The 22,280-nt window shown below is 35.3% G+C and overlaps 1 protein-coding gene across 1 annotated transcript; it reads right to left on the bottom strand.

The window, feature by feature from the left end:
- Nucleotides 1–952: 952 nt before the first annotated feature.
- On the bottom strand, nucleotides 953–21,537 carry LOC18597381 (sodium/hydrogen exchanger 6-like). Its single transcript, XM_088807310.1, is given in 23 exon segments — nucleotides 953–1,423; nucleotides 2,255–2,337; nucleotides 2,447–2,544; nucleotides 3,800–3,845; nucleotides 3,847–3,905; nucleotides 4,835–4,944; nucleotides 5,021–5,118; nucleotides 5,250–5,269; nucleotides 5,387–5,462; nucleotides 5,555–5,652; nucleotides 5,738–5,798; nucleotides 5,899–5,946; nucleotides 6,052–6,083; nucleotides 6,182–6,210; nucleotides 18,875–18,972; nucleotides 19,055–19,074; nucleotides 19,176–19,238; nucleotides 20,184–20,295; nucleotides 20,391–20,476; nucleotides 20,583–20,607; nucleotides 20,767–20,826; nucleotides 20,938–20,989; nucleotides 21,067–21,537. Coding segments are annotated over 23 exon segments (1,593 nt in total). The 5' UTR covers nucleotides 21,236–21,537; the 3' UTR covers nucleotides 953–1,373.
- Nucleotides 21,538–22,280: the final 743 nt, after the last annotated feature.

Below are 22,280 nucleotides of genomic sequence, written 5' to 3'. Positions count from 1 at the left end.
TTAGCTTAAAATCCTTAAAAATACTTCAAAAAATCTTTAAAATATTTAGAAGACCTTAAAATTTTTAAAATTCTTAAAAATCTTTAAAATACCTTAAAATTCTTCAAATCACAACTTTTTCATTAAGACACCTATATGCCTTAAATATACTTTTACATATTACAAGTCACAACCTTTGAATAAAAATATTATTTTAATAATTACTTTACAAAAGAGCAATTATTCATACCATTCAAATATAATCTTTGAACAATAATATGATAAAACAACTTTTTTAAAAAGTGATCTTTTTTAAATTTATCGACACAACAACCATAGTCCGATCAAGATCTGGGTTTGATACACAGCAATAAGATGGAGTACGAGGAGAGAGAAAGAGTGGGAAAGGTTAAGCTTTAAGAGATAATGAACGGAAGGAAAATGAGGATTTAAGAGCTTTAAGGAGTTATATATCCTTTCATAAACGACCTCGTTCTGGTTTTGAAAAAAGGTGAAACAAAAAAGAAAGAATCCAGAGGCCGATCAACCCAAGGCCAGAATTTAAATTTAACCATAGTTAAGGTAACCTTCGAGAGATTTAGATTAAACCCATTGAAAATATAATTTTATAACTCATGGTCTATTGTGTATTAATTTTTATTATTTATTATTTATTTATATTTTATTTTAAAAAATAATTAAAAAACACAAATAAAAAATCTAAACAAAAAATTTTAACATTAAAAAAGTAAAAATTAATGTATGAGTCTCCCGCTTTCACTTGAATGTAATTCATTCACACTCTTTCACACTAAACACTAAAGCTAGAACATAATAATCAAACTCATTGGTACTTAGCAATGAAAACAATATGTTGAGAGAGATACCATTGAACTTACAAAAACACCCTCTTCACCGGTGAAATGATCAATATATATATATATATAAACACACATGATAGAAACGTCACATATAATAAATTAAAAGGGGCAGAGCACCATAATTTTTTATTTTAAAAAGATTTCCCTCTGTGAACTACATTACATAATTTCCTCTCCATAAAACAAGAATCAATGGTAAATTGTGAAAACAACCTCTATAAACATTTAATATGCATTATCTCCTACACAACTCCAGCATTTAAAAATCCTTGGCAGATAATAAGCATGTAATCAATCCCTAAAAGAAATCGTGAAAAGAATGCTAACTATACAGACGATGTCATGTCATAGATAGATCTCTTGATATGAAATTTTTTATTGTAAAAAGGTAGAATGTATGCACAGTTCCAGTTCCTCCAACCAGACATGCAATGTGCTTGATCATATGTAAAAATATCTACGAAGTTAATTCCATCAAGTGGCATACGTGTCCTCGTTTGATTGTCACTGAGATTAGCTATGGTCATGAAACCCTCCGTTTCTAGAACTGGGCATTGGGTCATCTGATAAGTATCCAAAAAGTGAGATTTACATAAATACACTGCCATGAAAAACTGAAGCAGTCAACTTAAGGCAGTCATCTGATGCAAAGGCCGTAATATAGAAGATATAATTCATCTGAAGATAATATAGTCAGACAAATGAAGATAAGAGGATCAACCATAGGCATTTGCTAATAAATACCAGTGCAAAGATTTGCGACACAGCATATGAATTCCAGCCAAAAAACCATTCTTTGAACCCAAAATCACACAACTAGATTTCTGATAACCACTACGCGGGTCATTAAGAATACATGAGTAGTTTTTACTTAAGTGCAAGAAAACCTAGAAAGAATGGGAGCCAAACTCTCATTTGTGAGAAAAGTAATAAGGATGAATAACTTATTACTCATATATTTTGACAAACTTAATTGCTTTTTTGGTACCAAACTCAGTCAGTGGCACTCTGTAGATGCTAATAAAGCTCACACCCAAATATCAAGCAAAGCAGAGAAACATACGTACCTATCAAGAAACAATTCTTCAAACTAAAAACCACATTACCTCAACAACACGATAAAATAGTTTGGGAAAGAATGCTTAAAAAGTGAAAAACAAAAGGAAAGAAAACCATAAGAGAACAAAGCAACAATACATAATTTCAAACCAGTCTTCCAATATTGTATAAACCACCATCCTGAGCTTAACACAAAGTAATTTGACCACCCAGATTGATAGAACCAAGCAATAAGTTACAAATCAGGACAATGATACTCAACAGAGTAAGCCATCCGAAAAGAAAGGAGATAACAAAAATGCATATATCCAATAAAAAATAAAAAGTCATCTTACCATGCTCTTCTTCATCATCTCCATTCTGGCTTGTGAAGAATGGGGTGAGGTAATTCCTATCTAATGCAGAGAATGATGCTGTGCTGCAGGGTGGGAAACGGTTTTAAATTTAAAAAAAAAAAAGGGAAATAAATTAGATGATTAATCCATAGATCCCTGATCTTGATTGAAGGTGAAATTTCTAGATATTACCTTTTATGGAACTCTTTCAGTTTCATCTTAAACCTGTTCCCTGTTGTTCCATCTTCATTATAAGTTGGAGCAACATATCCATTATTACCGTCAAAGATCTGCAATGAAATATATAAATAAATACTAGTGACAATAAAATCACTCACAACAGAAAAAATCAAAACAACCATCATGATGGCAGCAGCAGTTTCTACTTCAAGTTTTATACTTGATTCTCATCGATTTGAACCATTCATAAAAAATTCACCAATACAGGTCAGGCTAAGACAGATGCAGGAAAGTCGCCATGTGGATCTGAAAAAATATTGAACTCCACTTCTTACTTGTTATTTTAACCAGATGACTTTGTTGTTTCAATAAAATGAACTCATTTGCCAAAAAATACTACAAATCAATCCAGAAACTAAAGTGGACAAAGAACTTCGTGATAAGTGTTCCATATGAGGCTACATTTGCCTTTCACAAATATTCCTTCTACCCACCACCATGCGTCCACCAGACAGTAATGACAAAAAAGAAGTCACTGTCTCGAGTTCACATACATATGTTGCTTGACAGAAAGTCCGGCATAGAAATTTTGTAAGCTCTTCCTGTTGATGTAAGTCTTAGGTACCACCCTCATGTCATTTGGCCCTTCATTTTTTTTGAACCTTTGATAATAGGACTTCAATTAAAGGATCTAAATTCTTTCTGAGCATCTCAGGTTTTGTGTTGAAACATAAGCAATGGCAAGTAAGCAAATAGAAAAGCTTCTAATATATTGCCACAAAAACTGGAAATTGTGAAATAAGAAAGCAACAAAATACAGATAAGGTATAAACTAAAAATAGAACAAGGTGCTTAAGTCAAGAAAGCTATAATAGTACATTGCAAAAATTCTAACTGTAAAAAAATTCAATTTGACATTTTAGGATTATTATAACCTATGTTGCTCAGACTCTTTATTTTTCTTGAACTACCTCATATCCAACACATATTAGGCAGACATGATATGGAAGTCTGGCCCTCCAAATATCAGTTAAAACATAGAAAAAATTGAATGTACCTGTGCTGCACACATACCCATATAACAACACTCAAATCCCAAATTCAAGTAACACAGTATATAACACTTCCATCATAGGAAAGATGATGAAGGGAAATCACTAAACTCAAATTATTAGACTAATGCAACTAAATTACTATGAAACATATATTTTTAAATACATACCCACAGTCAATCCCCAAAAATAAAAATAACATGCATAACCACATTCAGACACACAGAACAAAGGGAAACCAATGAGGATTAGCTGTCCACAAATTATCATAAGTGTGTGTTTTTATTGAACCTTTAATTTAAAACCTAGATACTAGATTTTTAGTGAAACTTACTTCACCTAAAGTGGCCATCATGGCCATCTCCTACAACTTGCAGAGCTCCTAGCATCGTACCTGTTGAACCTCCAATTAACAACACCTGTAACATTTAGAAAAAATTATCAGTTACTCAAAGGATAAGTATCAATTATCACATGCAGACTGCGATTTATTTATAACTCTTGAAAGGATAATGCAATGCAGAAGATGCAGTTATTCACATAACATTGGACATGAAAGATTTCAATTCAATTTTAGACTAGTATCAAAACTCGTGATTGGAAAGTGCCTAAAAACATGCTCATGAACCATTGCATATCACCAAAACAAGCTAATGAGCCAGTCAAAACACTCAAACCAGCATATCAAAGTTGAACGTCTTCATAAATACTAAAAGAGGATGACAATATAAACAAAATTTATAATTCTAATTCCAACTATATTTTCTTGGGTTATGCAGTTGAGAGAATGAATAAGCTACCCTAGTAGAGGACTCTAAATATAATGCAAAGCTGGAAGAAGTTGATGTGATTTTCAACAGATTATAATTCAAAGGAAAAAGTTACTGAATTTTTTAGTGAACCAATAATGCATGCTAAAGGTAAGCATGAATTTGATGACCAACTTTACTAGTATAAAAACCAATTATAAACCAATTACATCAATTGGTCCTTCACAGCTCACACTAGTATAAACCAATTATGACTTGACTGGCACTTTACTGTTAGATGCATGCTGAAGGAAGCATAATTAGTGCCAAGACTAAACCATTTGTCAATTTTCTTTTCGCTAAACTATGGGAAGGGAAAGGAACAGAGAAATAAAGAATTTATGCTTCACTTTTCTCTCCCCAGGTAGCTGGATATTTCAAATGAAATGGTATTGCAGTAATTTGTAAATAAATATTGCCTTAAGATCTAAGCAATGAGCACTTAATGGATAAGCAAAATTTTCAGTTTTGTAAATTATTTTTCAGCATATGTCTAACAAAAGTTTTCTTAATTTAAAGATAAGCTTCGTCTAACATACCGTCAAAACAACAATGGCAGTTGTTGCAGTGAATATAGTCTGGCCATGTCCTTCTGGAAGATCATGAACAGATTGCAGAGCAAGGGCAAAAGCCATAGCCCCTCGAAGTCCTAATCAAGTCAATAATAATTTAATAATATGAAAATAGTATAAAACCAATTAGGATGAAACTTGGATTTTTCTTACCACTATACCAAAGTGCTTTTTGATGATTTAAAGGTATTTGCCGATGTACAGGACGAACCGAATTGACCAGATATGCACAAGAAAAGACATTGGCTGCCCTAAAGATTTAATTACACAACCTGATTAATTATTTTACGAAAGATCCATCAATGATGCCTAATATGAAAATTGAAAGATCAACAATATTTAGATTCCAAGGTCCATAAATCATAATATAGAGCTCATTTACCTGGCAACTCCAATAAATAACTAAGATAATTGTGAAGCAAGTCAAGGGATACGATAAGACTGTAATTTAATGCAGCTATCAGAGACCTAGTTTCACACAAAAAAATAATAATAATAATAATAATAATTTAAGGATACAATTGAGAAAAAGATAAATCCAACATGTGACCAGCTGTGCTTTTCCATGGCAATATCAAAACCCATGTATATAAATCTGCAAAATTGAACAAAAGAATCAAGCTTCAACATGGAAAGTTATCATATTGGACAAATTAAATCAGTTCATATCACATAAAGATAACTCACGTAAATGTCTCAGCCAGTGATGATATTAAGTGAAAAAAAGCAGATACAAAGCGCTGAGAATTTTCTGACAAATTTGAGTATGTGTAGTGCTTCATAACCTAAAACAGAAACAAATAAAAAGTTCATTATGCTGCATAAGCATGCAATATACTATTACTCAATCAATATTACATGTTCACTTACAATTCCTGTAAACAATATTGATACAATACCAGAGAGGCTGAGACCTTCTGCAAGCATGTACCTAGAAATATGAGATAATTTTATAACTAACTGCCCCATGAATCCATTCAGTATAAAAGGTGGGAAAGAAGAGAACATAAATGGTCCAGAAAATTGCTTACGAGAAATAAGGAAAAAGAACAAAAAGACAGCACTCCAAGTTTTGAAGACTGACAAGAGTACAATGATTGATATTGAAATCAGCAATTTTCATAAGTATTTGAAATCAAAAGAATTCGCTAAAGGAACCGAAAGATTCAAATGCAGTGCTCACTTTGTCAATATCCAATCCTGCATACTTAAAGAGGTTCTTGGAGTTAAGGGTTTAAAAGTAAACAATAACAGCTTCTAGTTTATGGTATAAAACATGGCATATGAATACAAAAGATTGATCAGAAAGGATATTAGAGCAGAAGTAAATCCAACTCCGACACCTGCAGAGCAACATGGAAAGAATTCTTAGTTATTGTGATCAAAAGGACATAAAAGTATGGGATAGGTAGATGATACAATCAATAAGTTAACAAAAAAAAAAACTACGCAGAGAAATTAGAAATTGATTTTTTTTTATCACTATATATTTTTCTTTCTTTCAACAAAATTTTGTATTCATTCTCTCCATTTGGGTTTCTATTTTATCATTAAAAAAATGCTACCATTCACCATGGTAGTTGGCATCTGTGCCGAACTGCAAATTTATAGTAAGCCACTGCATGTTACTAGATTGAGTTAATTTTTAAGAGGTTCTTAAAATCTAGAGCTGCGCCATGTTGTTCAAATGGCATGTCAGCTTTAATTAATTTCCAACTCAGCCAATTTGCATAGATGATCTAAATGCTTCTTGGACAGGGCCGCTTCTTGTCCTATGCGGTGAACTAGCAAATTGTCAACTGTTTTCTGCCCAGCCTACAAGTTTACTGGAATGGAGTCTTTCTTCTGATTAAGCAGGCTACAAGAAGGTTGAGGATGAATGCAGAAAGCTTTTCGTGTTTCTTGCACTTAAACCTAATTTATATAAGCATTTGACTCCATATTAAAAATTAAAAAAAAAAAACAATCTAGGAGGGTAAGGTGAATGTATTATGTAAATAAATAAATAAAAGCAGGAGTAGAAAATCTCCTAATTTATGTAGTGGGACTTGGTGATGGGGACTATGTGTGCCATGCAAGCCAATTGACATGTTCTGGTAAAAACATTGATATCAATTTTATGCATTGCACTAATAAAAAGTTTTCTTTATCTATGAATCTATACATTTCTATGTTTTTTACTTATAAAAATAAAGTTGTTAGCACATCAGATAATCCCTTAGTTTAAAAGTGATTCACACATAGGAAGTATAAACTAAATCAACATATCTGATTGGTTGCTGTTGGTTGCTGGCAGTTTATTGTTAACAATTTCATTGTGGTTCCTATTTTAGTGTTAGTGGTAATTTTCCATTTCATGTTGTTGAAGGTTGTGTCTCCACCCTATTTTATTGTTAGTGGTAGTTTTCTATTTCATGTTATTGGAGGTTGTGCCTCCACCTTTCCACTTTCTTGCTTTAAGAGTGGTTATTCCACCAAGTTGTAGTTAAAAAGGAGTGAAGTTAATAAAAGAGGTTGTTCAGAATCTATTCAAGTTTTTGAGTACTTAAAACTCAAGAGATCAGCAGGTTTTCTCTAACGAGCCAGCACTACAAACATAGGTCGAAAAAAGAAACCTTCCACCCAAGTACCTAGCGTACCTCAAACTAAGCCAAACCCTTCCACACACCGTTCCATAACTCGATCCGTTTCAAGGAACCGTATCAATTTGGTATCAGAGCCTAATGTTATGGGGACCCTATTCAGCAGCAATTGCAGTAACTTTTACAATTGTTCCAAGATGAACGTGCAGCCAATTTGGCCCGACAAGAAGCCATAAATGCTTGACTGGATGAACTCACCAGGGATTTAGCAGCTTCCAAAGTTAATCTCATATCTACAGAGGAGGGCAGTAACAATCGAAGCCATAAGGGCAAAAGCGTAGCAAGAGGTACAGGATTCGAAACCATAGGGGAGGCGCCATCATCCCTAAGTTCACAAAGTTGGATTTTCCACGATTCAATGGCCAAGAAGATCCCTTAGGGTTGTTGAGCAGATGCGAGCATTTCTTTCGCCACCAATTAACACCCAAAGAAGAAAAGATTAGCCTTACCTCTTTCCACTTGGAGGGAAATGCGCAGCTATGGTTCCTTCAAATGGAAGTTGACTCGCCACAACCTTCTTGGGATGAATTCAAACGACGTCACCTGCGATTTGGCCCACCTATAAGGAGTCATAAGTTGGGAGAATTGGCGAAATTGCGACAAAGTGGCACTGTGCCAGATTACCAAGAAAATTTTGAGCAATTGGCTTCACGGGCAGGCACTCTCATTCAAGCACAAAAAATTGAACTGTACATCAGCAGCCTTGCGGAATATATTGCAGTCGAAGTAGAGCTCCACAATCTGTCAGATTTAGCAATTGCAATGAGTATATCCCGGCTCTATGAACGCAAGGGGCAACCCACTCGGACACCAATATCAGAGGTTCGACGATCAAAACCCCCTGATACACCACTTCAACATCGTACAAGATTTGTAAAAAAATTGACCAAGGATGAAATGGAGGAGACGCGACTTAAAGGTCTTTGCTTCAATTGTGATGAGCCATTTGTCAAAGGCCAGCAACGTAAGAAATTGTTCAGGATTGACTCAGTTGAAGAAGGAGATGAACAGCAAACTGAATATGAGCCACCTACTAATACTGATCAACCGAAGATCTCATTGAATGCCATCATGATGTAGCCGAAAGGTTTAGGGCAATTAGAACTCAACAATTAGGGCTAGAATAGGGTTGATTGTGTTGGAACAATAAAAAGATAATTGGGTTTTCAAAGAAACCTCTTGAATAAATATTCAAAATAACAAAAGATGATAATCTTTTACCTAAGATACTTATTTATAATAGTTAAGATAAATCTTAATCAAATAATAATTCTAATCCTAAATAAAGACTTAAAGTACTAAAATTCTAATAAAGATAGGAAAAAGAATTTCAAACTAAATAAATAAAATAAAATCCTAAACTAACTAAAATACTAAATAAATTTTCATATGCGCCTGCATCAGTCCCCTCGGGTCAGAAAAGACTCGACTCCGACGAGTAGGCCTTGACATACTCCTCATAGATGTCGGGATCCACTCTTTTCAATTCTTCTTCTGCAATCCAAGTGCTTTCATTAGCAGGTTTACCAAGCCATTTCACTAAAAATCGTCTATACGGGTTCCCTCGTCTAGATCGAACCTCTTTTACATCTAGCACATCCTCAATAACTTCAACCTCAGCAATTGGAAGGTGCTGAATTTGAGCGTCTATGGTAGATGCAGTTCCATCACATCCATCAAATGGATACAAGTCCAAAATATTGAAAATAGGACTGATTTGTAACTCAGGTGGTAACTCAATTAAATAGGCATTTGAACTGATTTTCTTTAACACCTTACAAGGTCCAAACTTTCTAGACTTGAGTTTGTGATAAGTACCCTTAGGAAATCTTTCTTGCCTCAAGTGCACAAGTACTTGATCACCTTCCTCAAATTCCTGCTTGCGACGATGTTGATTTGCTGTAAAAGAATATTCTGCATTGCTGGCCTTTAAAGCAGCCTTTACCTCTTCATGAATTTTCCGAATATGGTCAGCAAATAACTCTCCTTCATTACTCACTCTAGCTTCTTGTGGTAGGGGTACTAAATCTAGCACATGTTGAGGTTTTAACCCATATGCAGCCTCAAATGGTGTCTTCTTTATGCTTCGATTGACAGAATTGTTGTAAGCAAATTCAGCTTGGGGTATGACTAAATCCCAAGTCTTTGGGTTATTTTGAATAAGACATCTTAACATATTACCCAAACTTCGATTCACAACTTCTGTTTGACCATCTGTTTGCGGATGGCAAGTACTAGAATACTTCAACTCTGTCCCAAATTTCCTCCACAAAGTTCTCCAAAAATGTCCCATAAACTTCACATCTCTATCAGAAACAATGGAAGTTGGAATTCCGTGTAATCTTACAATCTCACGAAAGAATAATTCAGCAATATGAGTTGCATTAGAAGTCCTAAAACACGGAATAAAATGTGCCATTTTTGAAAACCGATCCACCACCACAAAGATAGAATCAAATCCTTTTGCTGTCTTTGGAAGTCCCAAAACAAAATCCATACTCAAATGAATCCAAGGTGCATCTGGCTCAGGTAAAGGAACATATAAACCAGTGTTTTGAGCACTGCCTTTACCAAATAAACAAGCTGGACATCTTTTCACCAACCTCTCCACATCTCGGCGCATTTTTGGCCAATAATAACGATCAGCCACCATTGCCAAAGTCTTGTCTCTCCCAAAATGTCCTCCTAAACCATTCCCATGAAGTTCTCTAATGATTTGCTCCCTTAAAGATCCTTCTGGAATGCACAACTGGTTACCTTTGAATAAATAATCTTCGTGCAATCTATAAGGTAAATTTTCAGCTTGTAATGAACCCTGCAAATCAGCTATTATCTTGCTGAAATATGAATCAGAACTATACTGATTTTTAAGTTCTTCAAATCCTGTGACTTGAGTGCTCATAACTGATAACATTTTACATCGCCTACTCAAAGCATCAGCCACAGTATTAGACTGCCCAGATTTATATTTTAAAGAGAAATTAAATTCATTGAGAAAAGAACTCCACTTAGCATGTTGATTACTAAGCTTTTTCTGCGAATGCAAATACCTTAAAGCTTGATGGTCAGAATAAACAGCAAACTCACGATAAGCCAAGTAGTGCTGCCAATGACGAATGGCCCTTACCAAAGCATAAAACTCTAAGTCATAAGTTGAATAACGTCGTCTAGAGTCTGTCAACTTTTCACTAAAAAACTCTATAGGCCTTCCATCTTGACTAAGAACTGCTCCAATTCCTACATATGAAGCATCACACTCAACAACAAATAACTTCTCAAAATCTGGTAGTGCGAGAACTGGGGCTTCAGTCATCAAAGCTTTAACTCTTTCGAAGGCTTTTTGTGCAGAATGTGACCATTCAAATCCATCTTTCTTCAAAGATTCAGTTATAGGACTCATAATAGAACTAAAATTTCGAATGAATCTCCTATAAAAAGATGCCAAACCATGAAAACTCCTTACTTCTTTGATAGATGTAGGTGCTGGCCACTCTGAAATTGCACGAATCTTCTCTGGATCTGGTTTCAAACCCTCTGCAGACACAATGAAACCAAGAAATACCACTTCTGGTTGCATAAAACTGCACTTTTTCAAGTTTATATAAAGCTGCTCCTTTTGAAGAACTTCTAAAACTTGTCGTAAATGTTTTAAGTGCTTTTCCTTAGTGTGGCTATAGATCAAAATATCATCAAAGTAAACCACCACAAATGAATTCAAGAAGGGCTTGAGTACCTCTGCCATGACTCTCATGAATGTGCTTGGTGCATTTGAAAGGCCAAATGGCATCACCAACCATTCAAATAATCCATCCGGGGTTTTGAAAGCTGTTTTCCATTCATCTCCATCCCTCATTCTAATTTGATGGTATCCGCTCTTCAAATCGATCTTTGAAAACACTCTTGAACCAACTAATTGATCAAGCATCTCATCTAATCGAGGAATGGGAAAACGATACTTGATTGTAATTTTATTTATGGCACGACTGTCCACACACATCCTCCATGAACCATCTTTCTTAGGAGCTAACAAAGCAGGGCAAGCACAAGGACTTTTACTTTCACGCACTAGACCTTTCTCCAACAACTCCTCAACCTGTCTTTGTACCTCAGCTCGCTGCATAGGTGGCATTCTATATGCTGGCAGATTTGGTAATGCTGCTCCTGGTACCAAATCAATTGCATGTTGGATGCTTCGTAAAGGTGGTAGACTTGTCGGCAAATCCTCATTGAACAATTCTCCAAACTCCTTCAATAACTGCTGAATTTCTGTTGGATATTGAGGAGATTTACTCATCTGATCACTTTTTAAATGCTTAGTTACCAAAGCATACATAATACCCATCTCACTACCTTCAGCTTCAAAATTTTCAGCAGATAAATACCCAGTGATCTTGCTGATCTTGTTGTTTGCTGATTTCTTAGTCTCTTCTCTAAGAGGATATAAAGTGTACCTCTTGTTATTCTTGTAGAAAGAATAGGTATTTGACTTCGTCTTATGAACCATATCGTGATCATACAACCAAGGTCTACCCACAAGAATATGACCAACATCCATTGGCACAACATCACATAGGGCCTCATCATCCAAGTTATCTCCCATAGTAAATTTCACCAAACATTGAGTAGTTACTGGTACTTCGTGTCCCTTCTTTAGCCACCCAATCTTGTAAGGATAAGGATGTTTGTTTGTAGGAAGCTTTAATTTGTTCACTGCCTCTTTTGAAATAATATTTTCCATGCTTCCTCCATCAATGACAAGATCACACACTTTACCTTCACAAACAACTCGTGTGCGAAAAATACTTCGCCTCTTCCAATCTTCTGCTTCCTCATTTACTGTTGTTGTCATTACTCTTCGTACCACTAATGACTCACCTTGTGCAGGATAAACATCGATTTCCTCTACCTCCTCCTCATACTCATCATAAACAGGCTCTAACTCTTCCCCTAATTCTGCTAAGTTCACCCTTCGTTGTGGGCAAGCAAAAGAAGTGTGCCCCTTTTCCCCACAAGTAAAACATCGAATATGGGAATTGCTGCCTCCTTTATTTGTAGAAGAACCAGAACTGTTTTGTCCTCCATAAGGCATTATACTCTTGCCTTTATCATTCTTTTCAACATTGGTTGCACCTCTATTAGTTTTATTGATTGTGGCAGCCCCTTGATAATTTTGTTGGGATGTTGGATAACCTCGTCTTGCTTCAGAATTATTTTGCCAATGGGTGCCATATAAAGGCTTTCTAGCACCATAGCGTAAAACCCGTTTTTCTGCTGATAGAGCATATTGACGAGCATCTTCAATGTTGTATAAACGAACTACTCCCATCTCGTCTCTAATAGAATGATTTAAACCAGCAAGATAACGAGAAGTAATTTGTTCGTTAGTCTCAGCTAACCCAACCCGAATTGATAAGTTATTGAATTCCGATGTGTACTCCTCAACGGTCATGTTATTTTGCTTCAAACAATGAAACTTTTCATATAATTCCATAGTATAATCAGCAGGTAAAAATTGCTTTCGTAATTTGCTTTTCATGTGCTCCCAAGTGCTGATTTTAAGCTTACCTTGTCGTGCACGTTGCTCTTCAACTCTCTTCCACCATTGAAGTGCAGTACCCTTTAATTTCAACTTTACAAATAACACTTTCCGATTTTCTGCCATGGGTTTCCATTCAAAGTAATTTTCCAAACTAGCTTCCCAATCCAAATATTCTTCCGCATGAAATTTTCCATGAAAATCAGTTACTTCGATCCTGATTCCTCCACTGTTTAAATCAAGAGCATGTAATAACCGGCCTTCCAATCCAACTCTTGCCGCTTGATTTACGGGTCCATCTTCATGAAAGGGGTTCTCGTTCTCAAATTCGTCATCATCCTCGAGATCGTGAATCTCAAGGGGGTTGTGGTCACCTTCCGGATTCTCCATTCGGGCTTCCACTGGTTCCTGACGCTGCAAGGCTTGCACAGCCCGGGTCAAGTCATCAATCATTCTCCGCATCTCTGCCAACTCAGCTTGTTGGGGCTGATTGCCTCTACCTCGACCTCTAGCTCGACCAACCATAATCTCCTAACTCAAATCCTTATAGGATAGTAAGATCGTTTGCTCTGATACCACTTGATGTAGCCGAAAGGTTTAGGGCAATTAGAACTCAACAATTAGGGCTAGAATAGGGTTGATTGTGTTGGAACAATAAAAAGATAATTGGGTTTTCAAAGAAACCTCTTGAATAAATATTCAAAATAACAAAAGATGATAATCTTTTACCTAAGATACTTATTTATAATAGTTAAGATAAATCTTAATCAAATAATAATTCTAATCCTAAATAAAGACTTAAAGTACTAAAATTCTAATAAAGATAGGAAAAAGAATTTCAAACTAAATAAATAAAATAAAATCCTAAACTAACTAAAATACTAAATAAATTTTCATATGCGCCTGCATCACATCATCAGTATTAGTACTCCTCAGAACATGCGTCTGCAAGGCAAATTGAATGGTAACCCAGCTCTGACCTTAGTAGACTCTGGTAGTACTCAGTTTTGTAGACTCCAATTTTGTATCGCAATTTAATCTCCAGGTGAAAAGACGAGATGGATTGCGAGTTGTAGTTGCAAATGGAGAGAGAATTAGAAGTTCAGGTCAATGCGAGGGAATGTCACTCCCTGTTAGGCAATCACACTTTCTTTATTGATTTATATGTTCTCACTTTAAGCGGTTTTGATGTCGTATTAAGTGTCAATTGGTTAAAGACTTTGGGACCCATCTTGTGGGACTTTACAAATATGTGGATGTCTTTTACTAAACTTGAGAAACAGATAGAATTATATGGAATTAAAACTTCCAAAACCAGACCAAAGCGCTGAGATTCAAGTTGTTACGGTAGAAGATTACCATGCTGATTTACAGCGACTCCTGCGAGATTTTGTTTCCTTATTCCAAGAACCCATAGGCCTTTACAATATTTTCAAATTACATGGGTTACCTGAAAGAATGGTGAGTGACAAAGATGTCACCTTTACAAGTGCATTTTGGAAGGAACTTTTTCGTCTTAGCAGCACCAAGCTATGTTTCAGCTCCGCTTACCACCCCCAATCAGACGGCCAGACTGCAGTTGTCAACCGAACTGTGGAGATGTACTTAAGATGTTTCACCAGTGCTCATCCTACCAAATGGATGGATTCGTTGTCTTGGGCAGAGTATTCATATAATACTAGTTTTCATTCTTCACTACAAACCACACCTTTTGAAGCTGTGTATGGGCAACCACCGCCGTGCCTACTATCCTATTGTCCTGGAATTTCCAAATTGGATGTTGTGGATCAGGCCTTACAATCTCCAGATATGATCCTTAAATCATTAAGGCAAAACTTGTCGTATGCCCAACATAAGATGAAAACTATTTATGATTCCAAGCACCGTAATATTGAATTTCAAGTAAGGGATAGGGTCCTTTTACGATTACAGCCATATCGATAGCTCTCCTTGGCTAATCGTCGTCACCACAAACTGCTGCCAAGGTTCTATGGTCCTTTCACAATTTTGTAACGTCTTGGACCTATGGCTTATAAGTTGGAGTTCCCTCCAGGTCTTGATTCACTAGCAAGACACTTCTCCAGCAGAGGCATCTTGGGAGACTGTTTCATCCATGGAGTGCTTTCCACACTTCACGCTTGAGGACAAGCGCGATTTGAAGGAAGGGAGTAATGTTAGCACATCAGATAATCCCTTAGTTTACGAGAGATTCACACGGGAAGTATAAACTAAATCAACATAACTGGTTGGTCGCTGTTGGTTGCTGCCAGTTTATTGTTAACAGTTTCATTGTGGTTCCTATTTTAGTGTTAGTGGTAGTTTTCCATTTCATGCTATTGCAGGTTGTGCCTCCACCATATTTTATTGTTAGTGGTAGTTTTCTATTTCGTGTTATTGGAGGTTGTGTCTCCACCTTTCCACTTTCTTGCTTTAAGGGTGGTTATTCCACCAAGTTCTAGTTAAAAAGGAGTGAAGTTAATAAAAAAGGTTGTTCAGAATCTATTCAAGTTTTTGAGTACTTAAAACTCAAGAGATCTACAGGTTCTCTTTAACAAGCCAGCACTACAAACATAGGTCGAAAAAAGAAGCCTTCCACCCAAGTACCTAGCGTACCTCAAACTTAGCCAAACCCTTCCACACACCATCCTATAATTCGATCCATTTCAAGGGACCGTATAAAAAGTCCATTCAATGAATATGCCTTGCAAAAGGAATTATAAAGAGTTATACTTATGAAATCCTTATTGCATCACCGCATCATTCCTAAATAGTTCCTACTCAATATTTTATCCAGACAAGTTATTGATAAAAGTCGAGAGACTAGCACATGTTATGTCCTTCGCTTATAAAGTAAGCAATCGGTTTCATAGATTGAAGTATGGACATACTTGAAACTAATATGTGAATGCTTGTTAAAAAAACAAGTTCATTGAACATGACCCACCATAAGAACTCCATTTAATAGTTCACCCAAGTATTTATGAGAAACATTCTCATGTGTCAATTGTGTTTGTGATCCTTAGACTTAAGATCATCAAGTTATCTTATGGGAGGATTGCTTAAATCTGACACAATCTTAGGTAGTTCTAACCAAGATGTACAATGAGGTAGATATATTGGGAAACACATGAAAATAAATGAATGATTAATAAAGGATACATTACCCTAAGTGATCTTAAGGGAGATATCCTATTACGTCTTGAAATGTCTTAAGTCAAGGAAATTCTTAGCCAAGGTTGAACAAAGATTCCAAAAATGAGTTTTTTGAATTTCATTAAGGAATTAAGAACAACTTTTAAGAACTAGATATGATATAGACTTATATTGTACCATGCTCTTTGATTTATCAGAATATTGGATGATGAAGTATTGAAATACATTCGAAGATTGAGCACTAAAGAGTTAAGTCAAACATCTTTGACTCTTCTTAACATTTGGGTAATGATGACATATTGTTATATGCCAATCTTGACTTATAATATGACCTAATCAATTTCGAAATTGATGATGAATGCAAAATAGTTCATATTTATCACAAAGTTCACATACAAAGGATGTCAAAGTACGAATGTAAAATGGGGAATTAAGTTGGACTTGATTGCAAAAAAGTTTTGAACTTCATTAGATTTAATTGAAAGAGTTCAATTAAATTGAGACATTTCCATAATTAGCATAAACGTTATGATAAACCTATTAGGGTTTGAATCGCTTATAAATATATGCTTATGTTGCACTCTAAAGACATCCCAAAAACTTAATTGGCAAGCAAGAAAAGAGAGGAGAGAAATTGATAGCCACTAACCTCCTCTAGACCATGGATATCAACAGCCCTAGGTTAAAACCATCGGTATCAGCATTCGTCTTCCTTTTTTGTTCTTGCTGGTTTTTGGCTACTCCTTAAAGAAGTGAGAAACTCCCTAGCGAGCACTAGGCTCAAATACATAGGCAAAACCCATTCACCTTCGGTGTTCAACTTCCATATGTGTGGATCACCATTGGAAGCTAGACACTTATTCAGCTTGAGGTTTGCAGAATCCCGAGCTTGGTGGGTAGATGATCTCAATATCTTTGTTGTGGTAGCCTCTTCATTTTGACATCAAAGACTTAAAAGTATAATAATCTTCTAGCTATTGGTTAGGATTATCTATATTAAACAACCAAACTACATTCGTGTCGAAGAGAAAGGTTTAAATTTTCCACTACGTTTGTATTATGAATGCATGGCTTTTCCAAAAACTTGGAACAAGCTTTTGAAGACCAGAATAAAAGTAGAAGTTCGTTAAGAAATAGTAATAATTCTCTCTCTATCTTTTATTGGGATTGTTGGTTCCTCAAAGATCCAATAATAAATTGTTTGGGAGAAAATACTTCTGGAAAAAGTTTAAGATGTTTGTCTGGAGAAGTTGAAGGTTGATTCTACCACCAGCAGCTTCAAACCAGCCACGAGGAATTTGTTTCTTATAAAAATAGAATTGGAAGTATTTAAGTAATTGATTGGCTATAATAGATCAATTTGTCTATCTTCCTTGGGCAAATTTGGTTAGGAAGTTGCATTATTCACCAACAAGGGTTATCTCAAGCCCAACTCTAAAGAGCAGATGAAAGAGTAAAGATTTACTATACTAGAAAAGGATGATTGTTGATTGTTAAATGTTATTTCTGGTCTTGCTAAAGCCATCTGGATCCATAAAAACTATACAATCATAGATAAGATTTTAGACGTACAGAAAACTTGGGTGCTATACAATCATAGATAAGATTTTAGAGTAAGGAAAACTTGGGTAGCAACCATATATTGCCTATCTCATTTAGATCGGACACTTGGTTGGTGAAAAAGTAGGAATATCATGCTGTAGCTCATTAAATTTCTCTTACCATGTGCATTTCAAATTCAAGTGGAAACTCATAGTATAGGAATAGAGAATAGGTATGGCAGTCAATTATCAGCATGAACTTAGAAAGCTTGTGAATGGGAGAAACCTAATAACAGCTTCTAATATCCTGAACTGTGATGAACTTAGCGGAGAGGTTATTGGCTTTTACTTATGTCTGTTAACCTGCTAGTATTCATTTCCATGAGCTTGGCATAATATGAGGATGACTACAGCCAGAGATAAAGGAATTAAAATTCTAGTTGTTGCAACAGATTCTTTGAAAGCTTCTTGCATGCCAGTATAAAGAGGAAGTTCCTTTGTGTTTGAAACATGTCTTTAAAGGTTATAGAGCTGCATAAATGTTTTGACACTTGCAATGGGTACAAAACAGTAATAAATTTTTTGTGTAAGATTCTGTAGTATTAATGATACCATAATTTTCTTCATTCTCAAAGATTATATCAAAAGATAAAGATGCTAAGATCTGTACAGGATTTAGCTGATTATTGTTTTTAAGTTCCAGCTTGGTTTTTTTTCTTCTTGGGATGTTCAGGTGGGTGAGTGTGGGAAGGATCTTGCATCTATTGCACCCAAAGTAGAAACCTGGTATTATTATTTAAGGTAGACTAAAAAAATGTTTAGCCAGGCCATTAGAGAAGTTAAAACATAAAAGAAAAAGATAGTAAAACATTCTCTCACTCTTTGTAAAAAACAATATATGCACTTTAATACTTGTGAAACAATCAATGATATGAATGATAACTTAAAGAAAGATAAACCATAATTACAGCTAGATTGCAAGATGAAAAAAATAAACATTTACCATGTATTCACTTGCAAGATGAAGCTTAGCAAAACAATTTTTGCTTTTCATTTCCAATTAAAAACAATTAACTAGTATATAGATTTAAGAGAGAAATGATAAGTTTCAACAAATCCAAAAGTTAAGACAGACCTGCAGACATTGAGCCAACAAAGGTCTCAAGAAACCTGACAATCACCATAAAGAAGTTTTGTCCAGATGAGACATGACTTCTTACAAGGGACATTGTCCTGCATAAAGAAGCAACACTCGATTTAAAACTGATAACTACCCATTCCAATAACAAAGGACAAATGCAAGTACTTCACGTACCTGTACAAAGATATTGCCATCTACAAAAAGAACCAATTCACCCAGTAAATATTGTGCATGCGCAGCACAAGATGTTAAAAACAGGAAACAAGGGGATCAATAGCATGCTACTACAACTTACAGCGTCATTCAAGACAGATTCACCAAACACCAAAGCATAAAGGTTCATATCAGTGCCAAGTTCCTGCAATTAAGATCATTACGAATGGAGACGTGATCTAAAAGTTGAAATGGGATAATTTACCAATACATTTACTACTTAGAGACTAGCATTATAACTTCTCAGGAGATGAAAGGAAAAAGAAAAACTACTTTGATATTTCTCCTAACATAAAAGCTAGGACTTGAAATTTTGTCTAAGATAAAGAAAGTCTTGTTAAGTGGTGGACTAGGAAAAAGAAAAACCATAAATCCTTCAAAGAACCATTACCAGTAGAAGGTTAAAATTACCAAAAGTATTTGCAAAAGTTAAAGCAGCTAAGCAAAGACAGAGCTAGAGATCAAGGGAATAAGAGTATATCTAAGCTTGTCTTCTTCTTTTTTTTGTTTAGCACAGTTGCTTCACTATTATGTTATCTTAAAGGTCCCATTAGGTTTTTTCTTTTGGTACTTGCCTTATGCTTTTTGAAGAAAAAAGTAAAACAGCATATTCCAATCCAAAAGTAATACTAAGAACTAAAATTGCAATTCTTTTTGGAGAATGAAAAGCATGATTATACTTTAATAAAACAATTTTGTAAGATTTGGTGTTGCATTTAAGTTATTCGTTCATCCTTGGTCATAATTTATTTTGCTTTTTAGCAATTATTTTGGAAACAAAAGCAAATAGCAAAAGTGGCAATCAGATGGACCCTAAGTTAATCTCAATAACATCATTTTTCCCAATAAAGAAATAAGCCATATATTGATACTTCAAAGCAGAAAACACTCATTTTGACTGCAGCACGATTAAATGAGTGAAAGCTACTACTATTTCAGATAATTGAAATTGATTGTTAAACAATCTTTATTGATTTGCACTCTTTGGTCTTGTAGGAGGTGTATGCCATGTATTAGAATAGTATACTTATGTTTTTGTTTAACCTTAACCCTGACACAACAGATAGCCAGCAAGGCAGAAAATAAAAACCTGAAATATGGAAAGAACAGTAACAGGATCGGTTGCTGATATAAGAGCACCAAACATTAGGCATTCAACAAAAGGAAGTCTGTACATGAGGTACATGAGACCACCGAGGTAGCTGTAAAATATGAGGGGGTTAAAAGGTAGTGAGAACAAGGTAAGACTCTTTCATCATGCAAAAGACTGATATCTTTATAATGAAGAAATACTCACACTAAAACGCCTGTAACAACTGAAGCTATAAGAGTCCCTAGGATAGCAAATGTGACAATGGCCCCAAAGTTGGAGAAAAAGGGTTTCTGCCAAAAGGGGGAAAACAAGGTGAGAACTAAAGGAAGGACCAACATGCACAACACAATGCAAGTATGTAGTTATATGTGATATAGAGACAGAAATACTACTTACAGGTGATAGGCTGAACCCTGATTGAGTGCCGGAAGAGGGAGTTAAGAAAAACAATTAGCTATAGAAGGCAACTGAGATTAAGAAATAAGAGAAATGTGTAGACATGTTAATATATGGGAGGCAAATACATTGAAAAAGAAAAAGTAGGAATCAAATCTTTACTTATAAAAAAAAGAAAGGATATAAGATGATTGGAGGTAGGAGAAAGAGGAAAAAGAACTCCTCATGGAAATTGAACCACGCCCTGCCGAGGAATAGGAAATGAAATCAGGGTTTCCAATTTAGTCACAGAAGATTGAAATGGAAAACTGCGAAGAAAGAAAAGAATATATAATAATAGGAAGCAATGGAGGACCTTATGCTTGTTTCAGTGTCGGAGATGTTAGCAAGTCCCCCAACAATCAAACCTGGTAGAAAGATTATTTTCGTGACCGAGGAAGTAGAAATATAAGATAGAAATATAATCAGGAAGGAATTGACTAACCGATAAGCAAAGAAGCGCTGGCCTCAGGAAGATAATAGAATCTGTGACGGCGAAGAACATGGCCGAGGACGAAAGAGAGGACGAGCATCATAATCTGAAGGAGAATCCCCAATCCAGCGGCCTGCTGCTCCTTTCCGGGGCTCCCTTCCTCCACCGTTGAAATCCCCATCCTTTCCGTTGAAGCAATGAAGAGCCTCGCGGTCACGGGATCAACAATCAAGGACCACCTCCTCCGCCTCCAACAACGGTTTCGGCGACGGTAATTTTCAGATTAACCTCTGTCCTCTTCTTCTAGCCTTTTAGTCTTTTCCCTAGTTAGGAGGTCGGACTTTCCTAAAGTTTATTTTCTACTATCTTTATTCCAGGTTCCACCAATTCAAAGATTTTTTTTTTTTTTTTCAACCCAATTCAACGACTTTATGGAGCGCGGGGAATAGATTGAGGACCATGCCACCTTGTGCGAATTTTATCACTTCAAGTTGGTAGAAAATTCATATCATTTTAAGTCTAATACGCTATGATTTTAGATTCTAAGGTATCTTTGGATATTGATCATACCACCTGAAAGAGAGTACAAAATTAAATTTGTAAATTACAAAAAAAATTTTGGAAGCATACATGAGTGACACAAGTTGAATTTAAATACCAACCATCAATGAATTTTCATCCACGCTTAATTGCAAGGATAATATCACAATTTTTAATCTTTTTTTACTAGTTGCACCCAATTTTAACTCTCCACACTTACTTTCTAATGTCTTAACCAACTCTTTAAACACAATATTTTTCAAGTCATTACCTTTTAAAAATACTCTGACTAAACATAAATAATTGAACTGATTCGATACTTAATTTCAAAAACCGATTAATACATATATTAATTGACTTTTGAAAGGGACCCTCCAATTCATCAACACTAGTAAGATTTTTTTGTCTTCTCACAAGTATTTATATCATGGGATCCTTTCATCACCTTCATGACAAATTAAATTTTAGTTCAATAATTTTTTTTGAAAGGCCTTACTTGATAATTGTCATCTATTGTGCATTGTTCCTTTCACTTCAAGCTTACCTTCTAAACGATACAAATTATTATGTGCGTTTTCGTTCATTAGAATCATTTGGTATCGTATACATTTTACCACTCTACTATTAACATAAAATTCATACTTTTTGAAATCTAATATGTTTAAAAATGTTAAATTCTTACACAT

The sequence above is a fragment of the Theobroma cacao genome, chromosome 6 (assembly GCF_053813885.1).
Source record: "Theobroma cacao isolate CCN51 chromosome 6, ASM5381388v1, whole genome shotgun sequence".
In the NCBI taxonomy this organism is placed as follows: domain Eukaryota; kingdom Viridiplantae; phylum Streptophyta; class Magnoliopsida; order Malvales; family Malvaceae; genus Theobroma; species Theobroma cacao.
This window is presented reverse-complemented; position numbering and strand designations above follow the sequence as displayed.